General features: G+C 39.5%; 1 protein-coding gene across 5 annotated transcripts in view; it reads left to right on the forward strand.

Moving 5' to 3' along the window:
* The window catches only part of LOC137396304 (transcription factor 12-like), a 38,637-nt gene extending 20,903 nt beyond the window's left edge, over window positions 1-17,734 (forward strand). For 2 of the 5 annotated variants that reach the window (XM_068082513.1, XM_068082516.1), the window contains 9 exons: window positions 5,185-5,257; window positions 6,233-6,348; window positions 7,822-8,049; window positions 10,547-10,642; window positions 12,614-12,775; window positions 12,983-13,200; window positions 14,134-14,363; window positions 14,979-15,056; window positions 16,601-17,734. In XM_068082513.1, the coding sequence (XP_067938614.1) occupies window positions 5,185-5,257; window positions 6,233-6,348; window positions 7,822-8,049; window positions 10,547-10,642; window positions 12,614-12,775; window positions 12,983-13,200; window positions 14,134-14,363; window positions 14,979-15,056; window positions 16,601-16,836 (1,437 nt within the window). In that variant the 3' untranslated portion in view covers window positions 16,837-17,734. The remainder of the gene's footprint in view (window positions 1-5,184; window positions 5,258-6,232; window positions 6,349-7,821; window positions 8,050-10,546; window positions 10,643-12,613; window positions 12,776-12,982; window positions 13,201-14,133; window positions 14,364-14,978; window positions 15,057-16,600) is intronic. The other 3 variants (XM_068082515.1, XM_068082517.1, XM_068082518.1) reach the window with 3 other exon arrangements.
* Window positions 17,735-18,302: the final 568 nt, after the last annotated feature.

An 18,302-nucleotide genomic window follows, 5' to 3' on the forward strand; every position in this document is an offset into this window, starting at 1 on the left:
ATAGTTGTTGGACTAACTTACCAAAGTTGCTTGCTTTAGTCTTCAAGTGACAACTCGAAGACTAATATACCACACTAGTAGCCATGTTGTGAAGAAAATGCCAATAGTTGACTTGTACGAATAGCTTACTCTGAATCAGTTCATGGTGCCTTATGTGATGTAAGTTTTCAGCAAAGTTGAAAATCTTTTGCTCCAGTTAATTGTCTGCAAGTATCATTACATTCTACCTTGTATCGGAATCCATAAACTAAGATTGTAAACCAGTTCCCTTGTTACTATTTAAACTAGTTGTTCACTCTTTCAAGCTTTTAAGCCGTCCATGTACATGAGGTGTTTCGTGGGTGAGAAGCCAGCATCTTTATAACACAACAACAATTAAAAAAAAATTTATGTCGCCTTTGCATTTCCCAAAAAAATTGCCTCAGAAACATACCAAATCAATGGTTTACAATTTGCCACTCGCGTGTAGATAAGTTTTATTTCTCTACATTCATATGATATATACTAAAGGGTGTATAGCGAGGTCTTTGAACCTTAGCGAGATGGAGTTTAACCTAATTACGCTATAAAGGCAAACCTGCTGCCACAGTCTGACAACCAAGGCAAGGTTCTTCCAGAACTGTATTACCAAATAGTTGATGAAGCGATTTGCTGATGATATTCAAGAAAAAAATTGATATTTATAAATTCGTGACGTTTCCTTACAACACCCTACTTACGTAAAATAGGTCTTTAGGACTTACATTCGTCCCTTATCAAGTTATGGCTAGCTGGTGTTGCATGTCAAAGGTTTGTTTATGAAGAGATATATTCGTTCAGTATGGCTTCGATACGCGCGCGAGTGATTCACACAAGTCCCTAATGGCCAGCGCTAGACCTCAAAGCCACCTTTTGACGAATTGCCACCAGGTTTATTTGATTGATGGGGAGATATCTGAAGGAATAGAGGTGTGAGTACTGTGTTTAGTTGGCTTCCCCAGACCTCAGCTCATTAGACTCCAAGCAATAGCTATCACAGCTCTATCTCTCTATCGTGGTCAGCACCTTTGTTTGAAGCGTTATACTGCAGCGCACAGTCCTCTTGTCTCCCAAAGTCATCAAAATATGCACTGGTCTACATTCCGAGTGCTGATTTTTCTAGTCTAATACTAGATAGAAGAATGTAGGAGGAACTCGGCTTGGGCATATTTCCCTACTGATTCACAGCCTAGCTTTGCCGCTATGAAAGAGAGTTTTCGGTATACAAGGAGAGCCTGTTTATTCAGATTACAGTTGCTAGTTCAACTATGGCTTGCAAAACTAAATTCGCTTTCTTTAAAAAAACTTAATTGGTTGTCGTAACTAAACTAAATAATGTTGCTTTTTGATTCCTTGGGGGTATTGAAGGGGAGGGCAGGTACTTGTTATAAACTTTGATTCTTATAAACTTGTTATAAATCATTGAGTAGGAATGCAGTCGTATTGTTCTGCGCGTATTCATAAACTTGGAGTTATCCACACACTGGAGATTATCTTTTACACGCTGTTTTTATCAATGAACGAATCCAACAAATTATTTTTAGTATAAACCGCGCATGTTTATTACAAAGCAAGCGTTTCCCTGTTGTGGCCTAAAAGCGTTAAAGTATGTAAAAAAATGTAAGGTCAAGCCCTTGAATAAGGTTATCACCATGCATTCATGTACTGTCAGCCGTAACCTAGGCTTCTTCCGTACAATTATCACTCAGCCGGCACGGAAAGCGAAAATCTTCGAAATAAAACTGAATTTTTAAAGTTATTTTTTCATTAATAATAATTATTCTCCTCTTTTTCCTAGTTTCCTTAGACGATTTTAAGAGTCATGGATATTCAAAGAGCCTGATAGGGGGTGTCACAATCACGCTGCACTTTTATTCTTTGCATAATCTGACAGAAAAATATGGAACTGCGACGGCTGAGGGATTATAGCATTAAACATGCCACACAAGCTATTCCATTTTAAACATTTTCCACACTTCAATCATTCCTATTTGATGACAGGAGTACGTGCTATTACTTCTGGTGTAGAAATCATTATCTTTTTTAACAAAGCGCCCGAGTTAATCCGCAACATGCGAACGTCCATTGAAATAATTATCGTGCAATAGATCAATGTACGCACAACTCCTAATCTGCATCATCCACACAATGGAAACTGGTGTATGTGAATAACTTAGATATATTATATACCTTGAGTATCGTTAGTCGATACATCTTGATGTACAGCCTTTATTTTTGCTAGTGAAGTGTTGACATGTAAAGTTATTCGTCTCTGATATTAGCATTGAAATAATCTAAACGGTCGTATTTTTCTCATAACAATATGTTGCAATTGTTTAATTCATTCTAAAGCCAAACAATAACAATAAATACTTCAAGTAATGCATTCTATAAAACTAAAAACCCGATGTGAAAACTAAATTGAATAATTAGTGGTAAAAAAGTTTTTATTATTTCCTTGCCTTAGAGAACAGAAGTGAGTGTGGCCGATAGAGTGCATGTTTGCCGATAGAGTGCATGTCTGCCGATAGAGTGCATGTCTGCCGATAGAGTGCATGTCTGCCGATAGAGTGCATGTCTGCCGATAGAGTGCATGTCTGCCGATAGAGTGCGTGTTTGCCGATAGAGTGCGTGTCTGCCGATAGAGTGCGTGTCTGCCGATAGAGTGCGTGTCTGCCGATAAAGTGCGTGTCTGCCGATAGAGTGCGTGTCTGCCGATAGAGTGCGTGTTTGCCGATAGAGTGCGTGTTTGCCGATAGAGTGCGTGTTTGCCGATAGAGTGCGTGTCTGCCGATAGAGTGCGTGTCTGCCGATAGAGTGCGTGTCTGCCGATAGAGTGCGTGTCTGCCGATAGAGTGCGTGTCTGCCGATAGAGTGCGTGTTTGCCGATAGAGTGCGTGTCTGCCGATAGAGTGCGTGTCTGCCGATAGAGTGCGTGTCTGCCGATAGAGTGCGTGTCTGCCGATAGAGTGCGTGTCTGCCGATAGAGTGCGTGTCTGCCGATAGAGTGCGTGTTTGCCGATAGAGTGCGTGTCTGCCGATAGAGTGCGTGTCTGCCGATAGAGTACATGTCTGCCGATAGCGTGCGTGTTTGCCGATAGAGTGCGTGTCTGCCGATAGAGTGCGTGTCTGCCGATAGAGTGCGTGTCTGCCGATAGAGTGCGTATCTGCCGATTGAGTGCATGTTTGCCGATAGAGTGCATGTCTGCCGATAGAGTGCGTGTCTGCCGATAGCGTGCATGTCTGCCGATAGAGTGCATGTCTGCCGATAGAGTGCGTGGTATAAATCGCTTCAAACTTGCACGAGGCATTATCTAAAGTAACGTTAATTAGATTTTGTTTCTTTTTAAATTTTTTTGCGTTGGTTCTACAAATGTCAGCCGGCGCGCATGGGAAATTTCTACTGGAATATTAGCCCAAACTATAATATATACGAAAAGAATTTGTACCCAAAGGTCGTTGTAGTTCTCTTATGGCCAGAAAGTAAGTCTTTTAAATGTGATGTCAAAAAAGTGGTAGAAGCGCAATGACGAAATTGTCTCACAGCCCAAAGAGCAGCAACATGCACCGTTTGTCATCTTCTCACTCACATCACATCCGTTCTGGTGATAGAACACACTGGTATTACTATTTACAAGGAGTTGCTACTTTCAATTTCTTGTACCAGAATTGTTTAATAAATACACGAGAACTTGGAAAAAAAACATTGGTACATCATGAATTGGAGAAAATAAATTCGTTATGAACGTGCAAGGTGTTATAAAGGGTCGCCCTATGCGGGAGGAAGGGGGGCATGACTGCTGGGGCAGTCTCGGTGCAAGCATTGAACCTCCTCTACTATGAGCCAACTAGTCAGGTATTCCGATCTTTGAACAGTTTAGCACGAACATTAACAATTTAGCAATCATGCAAATGTTGGATAATGTTATGTAATCAATTATATAAAAGGCTTTTGTTCAAAGTAGTCTTGCCAGAAATAATTAAGATATGGACCCTAGCCGTGCTTAACGATTGTTTTTCATAGTTGTCCATGGCCGCTTCGCACGATGATATATTCCTCATCGTTAATTTGTTGCATTCCCAGCGCCAATCCTCAATCAAAAATGTTTTGCTTCTAAGTACCAGGCCTGGCTAGGAATGTGATGCCATCGTAAAATCTTCTATACTTCCTCTATACCCTTTCCTATTACTCACGATTTTAAGTAGATGATAGAAACAGCAAAATTATAGGTACACAAGTCAGTTGGCATGCGTTATCAATTTATGAATGGACTTGAAGTTTTGCTTTACATTTTGTAGTTTTTATGTCCCGATGTCACTGGGAATAATCTATGTGTAAAAGTGTTGTTTTAGCTTCTGCTTGTTTAGATACGTACTAGTAAGCTGGCAGTCTTGTGCGCCGTGAGAGATGGTCATGTGTAATAACTGTGTGTACAATTATTCTTGGATGTGAGAAGGTGGTTGCGTGGTGCGGATAGTAGTCCGCTTGACTAGGAATCTGAATATCTCGGCTCAACTCCTATGAAGTGCAGTCGTTTTTCATAACGCTTTTAGCATCCCTTCCGACGGACACGGCTCTTATTATAGTAAAGAATATAATTTTTGGTTGAATTTTTTTTATTGGTCATTTTAAACATTGTGTTTAAACATTCTGAAAATTGATTACATGAATGTTACACTTATTGAATAGCAGCCTCCTACCCCGCCCCCTCTTTTCATCCCTCCTGAATCACCGTGTCCTTTCGTCTTGAGATCTGTTGTCTCGGCCACACTTTTAAACCCCCTCCACCTTATTCGGCCTCCTTAATAGTCTCTCCGCATCTCTACCCGCTCATCTTTACCCTCTCATCTCTAACTGCGCATTCCTTCCTCTGTTGATTTAATCTAGAGCCATTGTGTTTACAGCGAAGGCCTTGCATAGGCAACTGGGAGTGCCTGAGTGCTCGCAGGTGTGCCTGCCTCTTTCAACCAGCATCTCCAATACTCCATTTCTTACAAGACAACAATCTCTCCACGCGATGAAGATCTTTTTGTTGTTTTGTTTGTTTTTTCAAGTATTTTTAAGGAGTTGAGAATAGAGTGTACCCTGTTGACATATGCCAGCACTTGTACGAGCTTCTCTATGAGCATATCCAGTATCAAATCTATGCCGCTTGTCGTTTGTAGCCCGCGTACCAGCAGTACCAGTATAGTGCAGTCCAAGGGACGGAACCACTCTCTCCCTGCTACTATCCATCACGTGAGTGCCTTTGCTATTATAACCTAAAGATGAACTTGCACACAATTTTCATAGATTTTATCAGAAATTATCCGTATTTTTCTATCATTTTGTGATTGATTTTGATGTTTAGGGTGGTCTGACTGTCAGGGTGGTCTGGCTGTCAGGGTGGTCTGGCTGTCAGGGTGGTCTGACTGTCAGGGTGGTCTGACTGTCAGGGTGTTTCAAAATCTTCAAAACTTGATCGCGGTTAAAACGCTAAAAAAAATATGCCGAAATGACATCGCTAGTTGCGTGGCTGCATGTCTCTCTCATTATTGATATCAGCTATTGCTTTCCAGTTGCAGCGTAATGCGTCTCTAGTCTGTGGGTTTCTTTGCTAAAGTGCATATATATATAAACATCATAATCACATTTCCGCTCGAACCTGAGCATTTCAAGCAGTCATATTTTTTCAACTACTGTGCCTTTCGGACTATAAACCGCACCCCTATATAAGCCGCATCTGCTTTATTTTCCAAAAAACGGTAATAAAACAATACACAGGCCGCACCTTTGTATAGGCCGCAGAACTAAGGACGGTGCTTTTTAACATGACAGCAACTTTGCTGCTTAAAACGGAACAGTGCCTAACGGCATTGTTTCGTATTTTCTTTCACCGCTAGAGGCGCACTAACCGGAGATTCTGGTTAATGCCCCGTAGCGGGGAAATAAAAAGCCAGAGAGTAGCCGCACCCTTATATAAACCGCATGGCTTAAATCATCATAAAAAAGTAGCGGCTAATAGTCCGAAAAGTATGGTAATATATCTCTGGACTGGGTCGGTCTCAGAAGACAGAAATTACATCAATTTGAAGCTTGATATCTTAGCTTTGTATTGATATCACTTTCATTTGTATCACTTCAATGCTGTAAGTTCACCATTAAGAAAATTTATTTGACTAGGTTCAGATATTGTAACTTCAGATCTGGTTGACACATGCTCTCGTTTTGTAGATCCTGGTGGAAACGTGTATGGTAGCTACCCACCTCCACCCGCACTCATCCCCAGTCCGTTCATACATCAAGATTACACACAAGGACCTCCTCAAGCGCACACGCAACAACAGCCTGTGAGTCCGTTATCATTGTTACATGTAGTACCTGGTGACACCCGATATTGCAGCGTTCCAAGGAATGCCCCGTGTGAGGGAACATTTTTTCCATGGCCACTCCATGAGCAACCTACCGGCTGGGTCCCTTGTTAGCAGAGTGCCACAATCGTGGGCGCTCACTTTACGTAAGATAAATGTGGAGTTTTTGTTTAGTTTATCAGGCAATCTTTTGATATTATCTCCCCTTCCTAATGGGCAACTACATTCAGTTATCCGCAGTTTGAGGGCCAAGTAAAGAAATTTTCATTTAGCAACAAAGATATTGCATAACCTATCAAAGGGCCTCTCAACTAATTAGAAATCCAATAATTGCTGGGACTCAAAATGTTTCCAGCTAGGTAAAACGTTAAAATTTATAATTAATTTGAAAACCAATTTCACAATTTTGTATGCTACCCAGAGGAGCACTAAAAGCTAGAAAAAATCTAATCACCCAGCGAAAACCTGCCCATGCAGGTTGTAATCTAATATTTTCTTAAATATTAGATATTAGATATTTTTACATATATTTAATATGTAAAAATATTTTCTTTGAATTTGAGACGGTTGCATCGCAAATGCTAAACATTTATCTTTGTATCGAAATTAGCCACAAGTATGCCGATTCCAATGTCTGGTACTGAATGTTTTACTGTTGGTACTGATGTGAATAGTGTGGACAACTCCTGTCATTTATGCAGATTGCCCCCACCATGTACTTTTAGGGATTGCCTTTAGTCTAGATTAAGTAGCACCACCAAGTGATCCACGTAAAAATGGTACATGTCACTTGTTGGTACATGTCACTTGTTGGTACATGTCACTTGTTGGTACATGTCACTTGTTGGTACATGTCACTTGTTGGCGACTAATTTCAAGTCGCCAACCGAACCTTTATTCTGGGTAAATCCATTTTGTATTATCATCATGGTAAATCCATTTTGTATATTAACCAATTGCTAATCATAAATGAATTCGGTAATTATACAATGGTTTGTTTTTAGCTTTGTCGCTCGGCTGTTTTGACTTGCTAATAAAAAGCCATAGACGTTCCGAGTGTTAACTGATTATTATTATTGGCTGGTTTAAAATGAATCCTATTGGTCAATATTAGAAAAAAAACAGATCGTGTGTTACACATTTCTTGTAAAAATAGATGAATCACATGCTAGTCTCTATCCCAGCTCTTCAGTGAATTTCGCTGCGAATATTGCATCATTGCTCGGTGCATGAAAAAATAATAAATTTTATAATTACACATGCAGATGCAGGGCTAAAAAGGTTACAAGGTGCATAGCTATGAATGGCTGTGACACTTCTATGAACAACTCTATGTCACTATTGGTAGTAGGACAAATGTCCGGTAGCAAGGATCTGCTACCGGTGTGTTACGGTTACATATTTCTTACAAGTTTGCCCGCGTATCTTATCTCTTGAGCGCATCTCTTTTAGGCCTATCTGCCACGCACGCCACAGTCTCCTCTTATAGCAGTTCCGCAGCCGTTGCCCAGCAATTACCAGAGGCAGCCTAGTGGTCAGACTACGGCTGCTCCTGATGTCTTGTCTCCTCCTGAGCTTTCTACCCCTCTCACCGCCTCTCAGCCCGCTAAACACAACACCGCTCGGTGCCAGCGGGCCCCCAACACACCCCCGGATGGTCTTGATAAAACTATGAGTCCGGTAAGGCTACAGGCAAACCTTTTAAAGATGAACTTACACAAAATTTTAGCATATTTTCTCAGAAAAAATCTATCATTTTCGACTTTTTTGATGTTTGAGGCGATGTGACTGCCAAGATGTTTCAAGATTAAAATCGACAAAACGATTACAATAATTACATTAGGAGATTAACAAAATATATCTATGAACAGGCATTGCACTAGCAAAAGTCAATGAAAATAAATTGATCCAATTGCGATATGTTTTTTAAGATCCTGTCAAAAAATATTGCTCTTTTGAGAAACTTGCGCTGAAATATCGACGCTATGTTAATAAACAAAATCTTTAGGGTTACAACATAATAATTATGGCCACCATTTTTCAAAAATCGACAAAAAAATATTTCTAATAAAAAATGTTGCGATAAACAGAAAAAAATAAAGCTATGAAATAAAAACATACCGATTCGTAAACATCCAGTTTATGTTAGTAAAACTTGACACAGCTCTGACATGGTCCTACAGTTGTCACTTCGACAGTGTGCACCACAGGATGTCATGAAGCGACTAGGGTCGATTTTGTTAGATGTCTTCAAGCTACTGATAAATATCTCAACATTTTGCAAAAAGAGCTCTTTTAAAAGAACGATCAAATTTTCTTCATAGAAAACTATTTATTGCACACGAGCAGAGCCCTTCTCTCTTCTCTATATTTAGCACCAGCAGAGCCCTTCTCTCTTCTCTATATTTAGTACCAGCAGAGCCCTTCTCTCTTCTCTATATTGCACACCAGCAGAGCCCTTCTCTCTTCTCTATATTTAGCGTTGCACCAAGACCTCTGAATCAAGTTGGACATAGATGAGCACATCTCATAATTATAATTGCCTCTTGTTCTGTACTGACTTAATCGTCATATAAGTGCCTTTGTTCCATCCAATTTTAATGAGTCCTCATACATTTCTACATATATTATAAACGAAGCAGTTATTATGCGCCAGGCGTGGCCTTTCTAATCCGCTCCTTTATCAAGTGCAAAACTGTACATTTTTCATTTTTATAACATAAAATCAGGTAGTATCAGCTTATTGAGCATTACGCAGTTGATGATTACTTGGCTGTCATTTAATAAAGTGTTTGAAGTTGTCTGTCCATTTTACAATTAGTATGAAGTTGCTTGAACTATACTTTTCAATATTTTTCGAACGCAAGGTAGTAAGATTAGTATTTTACGCTAGAAGTCTCAGTTTAGTCCTGTCACTGAGAAAGTTCTTTAGTTGAAAGACCTTTTCAGAGTCTCTAAAGCTAGTACTAATGCAGTGTGATGAGTAGCAAGGGGTGTAGGGAAAGCGCTGGCGTAATGGGATGAGTAGCAAGGGGTGTAGGGAAAAAGCTAGTGTAACGGGATGAGTAGCAAGGGGTGTAGGGAAAGCGCTGGCATAATGGGATGAGTTGCAAGGGGTGTAGGGAAATATCTAGCGTAACGGGATGAGTAGCAAGGGGTGTAGGGAAAGAGCTAGTGTAACGGGATGAGTTGCAAGGGGTGTAGGGAAAGAGTTAGTGTAATGGGATGAGTAGCAGGGGGTGTAGAGAAAGAGCTAGTGTAACGGGATGAGTTGCAAGGGGTGTAGGGAAATATCTAGAGTAACGGGATGAGTAGCAAGGGGTGTAGGGAAAGAGCTAGTGTAACGGGATGAGTTGCAAGGGGTGTAGGGAAAGAGTTAGTGTAATGGGATGAGTAGCAGGGGGTGTAGAGAAAGAGCTAGTGTAACGGGATGAGTTGCAAGGGGTGTAGGAAAAGAGCTAGAGTAACGGGATGAGTAGCAAGGGGTGTAGGGAAAGAGCTAGTGTAACGGGATGAGTTGCAAGGGGTGTAGGGAAAGAGCTAGTGTAATGGGATGAGTAGCAGGGGGTGTAGGGAAAGAGCTAGTGTAACAGGATGAGTAGCAAGGGGTGTAGGGAAAGAGCTAGCGTAACGGGATGAGTAGCAAGGGGTGTAGGGAAGAACTAGTGTAACGGGATGAGTTGCAAGGGGTGTAGGGAAAGAGCTAGTGTAATGGGATGAGTAGCAGGGGGTGTAGGGAAAGAGCTAGTGTAACGGGATGAGCAGCAAGGGGTGTAGGGAAAGAGCTAGCGTAACGGGATGAGTAGCAAGGGGTGTAGGGAAGAACTAGTGTAACGGGATGAGTTGCAAGGGGTGTAGGGAAAGAGCTAGTGTAATGGGATGAGTAGCAGGGGGTGTAGGGAAAAAGCTAGTGTAACAGGATGAGTTTCAAGGGGTGAGTAGCAAGGGGTGTAGACCAAGACCTAGTGTAATGTGATGAGTAGCAAGGGGTGTAGAGAAAGAAGATGTTAAATTCTTGTTTTGAATTCACGAAAGATGCTTTATCTCATCTAGCTTCTGGTAGAATCATTCCAAAATATGTCTGATTCACATTCCTATTATTTTACTGTTGTTATAGATGTACTCATGTTGTTATAGATGTACTCATGTTGTCATAAATGTACTCATGTTGTTATAGATGTACGCTGATCGCAGTCGTAGCAGTTATCTTCCTCCTTCTACTCCAGCAGCGCCAGCTGTTTCACAATCACAGAATTCATTTGATGGCAGCAGTGTAAGTTGTAGACTCAGGTTTCTTGTTCTCGCTCTGCTTTAGAACCCAAAGCTATGCATGTGCTTGTCTTACCGAGGTAACAGATGATCCTGTGAATTGAAGGCTTTATTCTGGATGTGTTTGTAACTGTGTCAAGAACATCGAAATATCACGAATTTACTCACGTACGAAAAAATACTTAATTTCATGACTTGACCAGACTAAATAGTGTTGCTTTCCACACTGATTCCACACTGGAGGGGAGGTAAAGGGGGTTCTCATTACAAAATATCATTCATGGAGTGGCGATGCAGTCGTTTTATTCTGATTGGGGTGCAGGACATCTAGTAAATTTAGTTGCATCCAATGAAGACGTGAGGGTTCTAGTCCAGTCGTTATGTTGCTCTAGTCTAGTCGTAATGTTGCTCTAGTCCAGTCGTCATGTTGCTCTAGTCCAGTCAGAATGTTGTTCTAGTCCAGTCGTCGTGTTGCTCTAGTCCAGTTGTAATGTTGCTCTGGTCCAGTCGTAATGTTGCTCTAGTCCAGTCATAATGTTGCTCTAGTCCAGTCGTAATGTTGCTCTAGTCCAGTCGTAATGTTGCTCTAGTCCAGTCGTCATGTTGCTCTAGCCCAGTCGTAATGTTGCTCTGGTACAGTCGTTATGTTGCTCTCGTCCAGTCGTAATGTTGCTTTAGTCCAGTCGTAATGTTGCTCTAGTCCAGTCGTAATGTTGCTCTGGTCCAGTCGTAATGTTGCTCTAGTCCAGTCGTAATGTTGCTCTAGTCCAGTCGTAATGTTGCTCTAGTCCAGTCGTAATGTTGCTCTACGGATTAGAATTTGACAAACAGTCATCTGAAAACTTTCCTCAGAGCATTTTTAAAATTTTTATATTGTTTCTAGTGTTTTACTGTTTGCTAAGCTCTGTGTTCTATATTCCCTGCTAATGTCTTCTGTCTAAAGGGATAGCCAAAACTCTAGACCTTAGACATTTACACGCTCCCTGTTTACAGTCGTATGCAAAATACGAAATTAAATGAAAAAATGGAGAGGAAGATTAACATAGTTAATATGATTGATATGGAATCTTTAATACTAATGATATTTGGGTGTTTTCCAAAAAAGGGATAAGGTCTTGATTGATTACGACAAAGCAAAAATAATTTATTTGGATTGTAATAGTTTATTATAATGACAATAATCAATGTATTAATAGGGATAACTGATACGGTACATGTAAGTGTGTGTGCGTTGTAACTAGTCAAAGTGCAGTGATCCATTTTTTATTTACTTCAAATCATACCCATGTGCACAAGCGAATAAAAATGTATGCGGTGGGATCATATCTGTTCAAATTGTTTTCTTTAGCTATTAAAAAATTTAATTTTCAGAACTTGGCCTTCTCAACCATTAAAACATAATTTTACAGCTGTTTGGTTTACATGTTTAAAATAAGGACAAAATAAGGATTAATTTAACATATAATTTATGGTTGACTAAATTCACAATGAGTGACAATGTTGTAAATGAGAATTTTAGTTTTTTGACGGAGAGGTCTAGTTTATCTCTCACACCACCATCGCTAGTGAACCTTGCCTTGACGCTCAACAAAATGATGAACACTTCACATTGAGTTGGCAACTTTTCATGCTATAAACGAGAATACTTCTTAATGAAAAGTAACAAGTGCTGATGAAAGCTTGTTTTGAAGTTGTCCTATATTTATTAGGGAAGGACAACTCCATTTTATTGTAGCTTGTTCATCAGCGATTATTTATTTATGGAATATTTTTTGTCATTTGACTAAAGTTTTTACAGCTGTAGCATTCTAGTCTGGAAGCGTTCACTTAGGTGTTTGATAGGGCCTCAACTTAACTGGGTTACTGGTAGTAAGGCTAGGATGTAGTTCAGCATCATGTGCTTGATTAACTCAATATGTCATTTGGTGCAGGTGAGACGCTGTCATTACTCACGTATGCTTATTTGTGCTTGCAGCAAATTGTAGCTCCTATAGATTCAAGTCTAGATGATGCTCTACACGTGCTTCAAGGTCACTCTGTGGCCAGGTATACGGACATCTCTGCCACGAGTACTGCTAACAACCCTAGTAAATGCGCAAAATCAAACGCATCACATAACTCCATTAACTCTCAGTTGGTATGTCATAAACACGGCTTTGTCTCGCTTTTGCATGAGCTACTTGTTTTACATGTCTGCGATCATTGTTTTGTCATCCCGTACAGGGAGAATGTTCATTTTTAACACGTTTGCTACGGCAAGCCTTTATACCAGCTCTCGTATATCGTTCATTTCGCTGGAAAGCCTTTATAGCCTTAGAATAACAAATTGTATATAAAATTGTAGAGCACTCCTACACAGTTTTCTCCTCTTGATTCGCAAACCATCTCTCACCCGAAGGTAGAAGCAAAGGCTAAAGCTAGGAAGCATAAGATGGAGGCTAACAAATCCCCGGATGTAGATGATCATCTCTCTAGTAGTGACATCGCATCGCCCTCTGCAGGCAAAGCTGCCAAACGACCCCGATATCCCCGCGCTGACTCGCCTGCACCTTCCGACATAGGGTAAGCTTGGATTCCAAAGTTAGGCACCGTTTAAATCATCACACTTCATAAGATTAACTTCTTGGTTACCCAATACATTTTTTCACGGAGACATAATTTGACTAATATTTGACAATGGCACATATACATGTAAGTCGTCAGAACTTTTGAACCGCTATGTCTTTGTATGAGGCTTTGATACCAAACTAATCAGCGTAACGTTTTACATCGGCTGATGCCATAAAACAAGGCTACAAATGTTTTTTAAAAATGACCTTTCAACCCCTTCCCTACCATCGGGAGTAACAAACTTGAGCTTGTTTCCAGTCAGAAAAGTTACCAATATTACTATAGCTTACAGCATTATTATTATTGTTAAAAATAAAATAATCACTGTCATTACTACTATTACTTAATAGATAATCATCAAAAGTGCATTGATCTACTATTTGTGGAACCTATGTAGCTGTAATGCATATGACACGGCTGGCTATTGCAAAAAGTAAATTGCGAAAAAAATAAAGCCTGTACAAAGTAAAACGCACCTTAGCGTGGGATGCAACCGCGTTTTTTTGTTCAAATACAGATATGATAGGTTAATTAATTAACTACCCACTAAGTAGAAATGTTTTGTACAAAGTCTACTAAAGCCGCACCATGCGGCTAAACGCGATGCCGAACCGGTACTTTGCTGCTCGTAGTACTCGATGAGTTAACTCAAAACTCTCACAAAATATATAATATATAATAAACGTACAACTTACACTGATGTATCATCCTGTAAAAGGGTTTATAACTTGCAATTGGTTTAGTGCTTGTTCTATCTTGTTAATATCAAATTGTTGTTGATGTGATGCTTTATCACTGGCAAATTGGTAAATCTATCTGTGCAAATTGGTTGTCAGACCGGAAATTGTTGTAATGTTTGTTGATGTTTATCAAATGTTATTGCAGGAGCGAAGAGCTCGAGGATGAAACACCCGAGCAAAAGGTCGAGCGAGAGAAACAGCGTCGGCAAGCTAACAATGCGAGAGAGAGGATTAGAGTTAGGGACATTAATGAGGCATTTAAAGAGTTGGGACGCATGTGTCAGTCGCATCTCCAGACGGATAAACCTCAGACTAAACTCACCGTCCTGCAACACGCTGTCACCATCATACAGAATTTGGAAAAGAATGTCAGGGGTAGGTGAACATTAGTGTTATGAGTTATTATAACTAGCACAATGTTAGTCTAGTTTACCGTGAAGGATCGTCAGATGTGCCGATGAAGCATATAGATAGAATATATATGTGCACAATTATTCCTAGACATAGTAAGTGGTCGATTGGCTTGGGCATTAACATGTCAGTATTAGCGTTTCGGCTCACTATCTGAAAGTCATGAGTTCAAATCGGGATAAAAGCATTATTTTTTCCTAACCTCTAAGCATGGCTTTGGACAGACAGACTCTGGTCTTATTATTGGAAGGATTGCTAGCACAAGCTATCTGTACTGATGTGGGCTATCTGTACTAATTTGAGCTATCTGTACTAATATGAGCTATATTTACTAATGTGAGCTATCTGTACTAATGTGAGCCATCTGTACTGATGTGAGCTATCTGTACTGATGTAAGCTATATTTACTGATGTGAGCTATCTGTACTAATGTGAGCTATCTGTACTAATGTGAGCTATCTGTACTGATTTTAGCTATTTTTACTGATTTTAGCTATTTTTACTGATGTGAACTATCTGTACTGATTTGAATTATTCCTGCTTACATGAACTATGTGTTATGTGTCTGTTCAATTGTAGACCGAAACCTGAATCCAAAGGCAGCCTGCCTGAAAAGAAGGGAGGAGGAAAAGGAGGTTGCGAACTCTGAACACAACGGTTTGTGACTTCCTCTTCTTTGCTTTCTGCGTTTGCTCGTCAATAGAATACATATGGTTTTTCAGTCACACAGTCCTAAACAAAGTGTGCATACTATTTTAAAAGCACTAGCACCCTAGCAGTCCAGTGTGCCGTGCGAAATCATCAGGCGCGCTGAAAAAGTGCAGAGGATAAGTTTTTCGCAAATATTCCTTGATATATAAAAGTGATTTTACCTGCACAGCTGTTAGAGTGTCAGTCTACCAAGCAAAAAGTTGCAAGTTCAAATCAAGTTGTAAGTAATCTTTTGCTTAACACTGAATTTGGCTTTGGACCGACGCGGCTCTCATATAGTAAAGACCAGCACCCTGACAGTCTAGAGGGCTGTGAGAGATTATCAGACATGGCAATAAAAGCACACAGAATAACTATAAGCAGAATAGTTCTAAAATCCTGGAATGTGAATGATTGGTGAAGGTCGTAGCGTTCTGGGCAGAAAGCCAAATGTTGTAGGTACGAACCCGGTATAATGCAAAGTTATCCAACCTTCAACCGTAGCTGTTGACGAAAAGACAGAGCTCTTATTATAGTAAAGACTAGCGGAATTCTTGGCGTTGCACGAGTATTAAAAATCAGCTTATAAACAATGAAAGGTAATGTAGTTGCCTGCCACTTGCTATTAGCCTGGCACATCGCCAATGGACAATTTGAGTAAGCTTACTAATAAGAGCTAACTACTTGCCCTCATGATTGAGCAGCATAAAATAGGGATACCACTCTCCATGACGCTGGCCGTAACAGAGAGTGGTAGCGTATTTGCACCCATATAACGACATATATCGCTTAATGCATCCATCAAGCTCGTGTGGCTTAATTGGTAATAAGGTCTGAGATCAAATCTTCCGCATTACGGATTCTTAATTCTAAGATTTTAATAGCTATAGCTGGACATACACAGAAACACACAAACTTTGAGAAATATGTATATAGACTAGATGAATGCCCGGTGTTGCACGGGTAATAAAAAAGTTTGTAATTGGACAAGTTTCTTTACTCAATAAATATGAGTAACTTGAGCTTGTCTAAATCGTTACTATAATAAGAGCCATATCTGTCATTGTGAAGCCATCGTAGGAAAAAGATTGCGATGATCTCTCACTCAATCATTATCATGAAGCGGTCTAGCTGAAGTGTGCTATTTTGATTAGTTGGCTTAAAGAGCGACAGGTTTAATAAGTAAAATGTACGCAATTAGTCCATAGTATAGCCAGTTGGACGTGGAGTGTAATGAATACAACGCCTGTTTGCAGAACTGAAGGTTCCAAGTTCAATTCCAGTGAGAAGTGATATTTTCATTCTTAGAACTTTATCGCTTTAACTCAACGCAGGAATGACAAGCAAATATTGAAATTTCTGTATATATAGATTATGAGACAGTATATTTCAAGTCGAAGAGTTGTCTGCCCAAATGTTTTGTTTGGAAGAGACAACTCTTGTTTAATCGATTAAATCGAAGAAAGTTTGCACAACACATCGTATTACTATTTATGTTCTCTACTTAACAGGAAGTAGCAGTTTCTCCAACATGCGATCAGCTGGTACACCACTTCCAGGAAGCCGGTCTAACATACCTTATGGTTTGCCGTCATCTAACAACCAGGCCCACACCAACCTTAATTACTATGCTAATCCAAACATATCATCCCATCGACGCTCATCTGAGAATATGGCTCCTCCGAATGTCACTGTAGCAAAGAACTCTGCTGGTGTGGGTGGTGCAGGAGGTGGCCCCATGATTTGAAACGCCTTAAAGCCTGTTTCTGCGGTTGAACTACTGTTTTGTGTCGGGATAAGGTGGTGATGCCGGTTCAGCTGCCTGTTGCCTCCGGAGAGGCAAATCATGGATAGGCGAAATGTTAAATGGATTGACCATGTTTACAGCATGACTTAGAAATATATATGTGAACTCCACATATACGTATCAGTACGTATGTATTATTTTGTGTATATATCATCCTCACCTTTTACACCAAAGAGTCTTCACTTAATATTAGCAATATATTAGTACTGCTTTTTGCTTTTGTGAAAAGTTATTTTTGCAGTTTTTAAAAACATAGCATTTCAGATTTTGCTGTAAGAACAAACAAGGTGCATATTACTTAGTCTTATGTTAGATATATACTTATGTATACTTATATGTATACTTATACTTATTAACCGGGGATGTTCTCTCCTCCTTTTTTATTGTACAGTTTTCTTTACATCCTTTTTGTACAATTAGCATGACGTAATGTAGTTTGTTTGTTCGTTACCTAGGTAATAAAATAGCAAGGTCTCTAGGTTTCCATAAAAACTGACGATGCATGCAAGTAAACAGAGCCCAAAAATCATTGGTCTCTCGGAGCTTAAGAACCAGCTTTTGGATCTGAGAGTTTAACATGTTTGTCAGTCACAAGGTGCAGATGCATCAGATACGCTACAGATTATTAGCGTGTTTCTTCTTTAAATAAAATAAAAAATTATTAGCTTCCAATTGTTGTCAAATTTGAGCATTTAACTACCTGGCAAAGATAGTTTTAACGATATTATGGACTCACGACTTGCTCAGCATATTTTAAATATTCAGCTCACTACTTATGTGCATTCACAGCTTGAATTTTTTGTACTCTGTCCAAATATATGAGTCAGGAAACCTGTCACCTTTTCTTGTAGAAATTTGGTTTTAACTTTGGGTTATACAGAACATACATATCAAACCTCCTACCATTTGGCAATACAGTCATGCGTAAAAGTATAAGGCTGCCTGATAATGTTTATACACTTCGATTATAGGACTCGATAAACCGAATATAGTCATTATATAATATATAGTATAACAATCAGAATTGTATCCCATTGTCCATAAAAGTGCTTGAAGTTTCCTGAGCTGATTTATAAAATAGATATAAAAGAGCAGTGTAAAATTTGACAAAAACTATTACTCAAAGTTCCATGCACAGGCAATTGTCAGATACAGAAGAATGAAAACATAGTATGTAAAGTTTTCTTATCTATAAATTAGATAATAAAAGAGCAGTGTAAAATTTGATAAAAACTGTATAACTTAGAGTTTCATGCTAAAAAGATGTTAAAATATTTAGCACTCATCAGACACTAATAGTAAATTGTGTCTTACGGATCTTATAAAGGAATACAGTACAATCAAATACAAGCTAATAGATTAAAACATTAAAACTTTAGGATGGTTTGAAATTGGAAATCATAAAA

The sequence above is a fragment of the Watersipora subatra genome, chromosome 5 (genome assembly GCF_963576615.1).
Source record: "Watersipora subatra chromosome 5, tzWatSuba1.1, whole genome shotgun sequence".
Lineage (NCBI taxonomy): Eukaryota > Metazoa > Bryozoa > Gymnolaemata > Cheilostomatida > Watersiporidae > Watersipora > Watersipora subatra.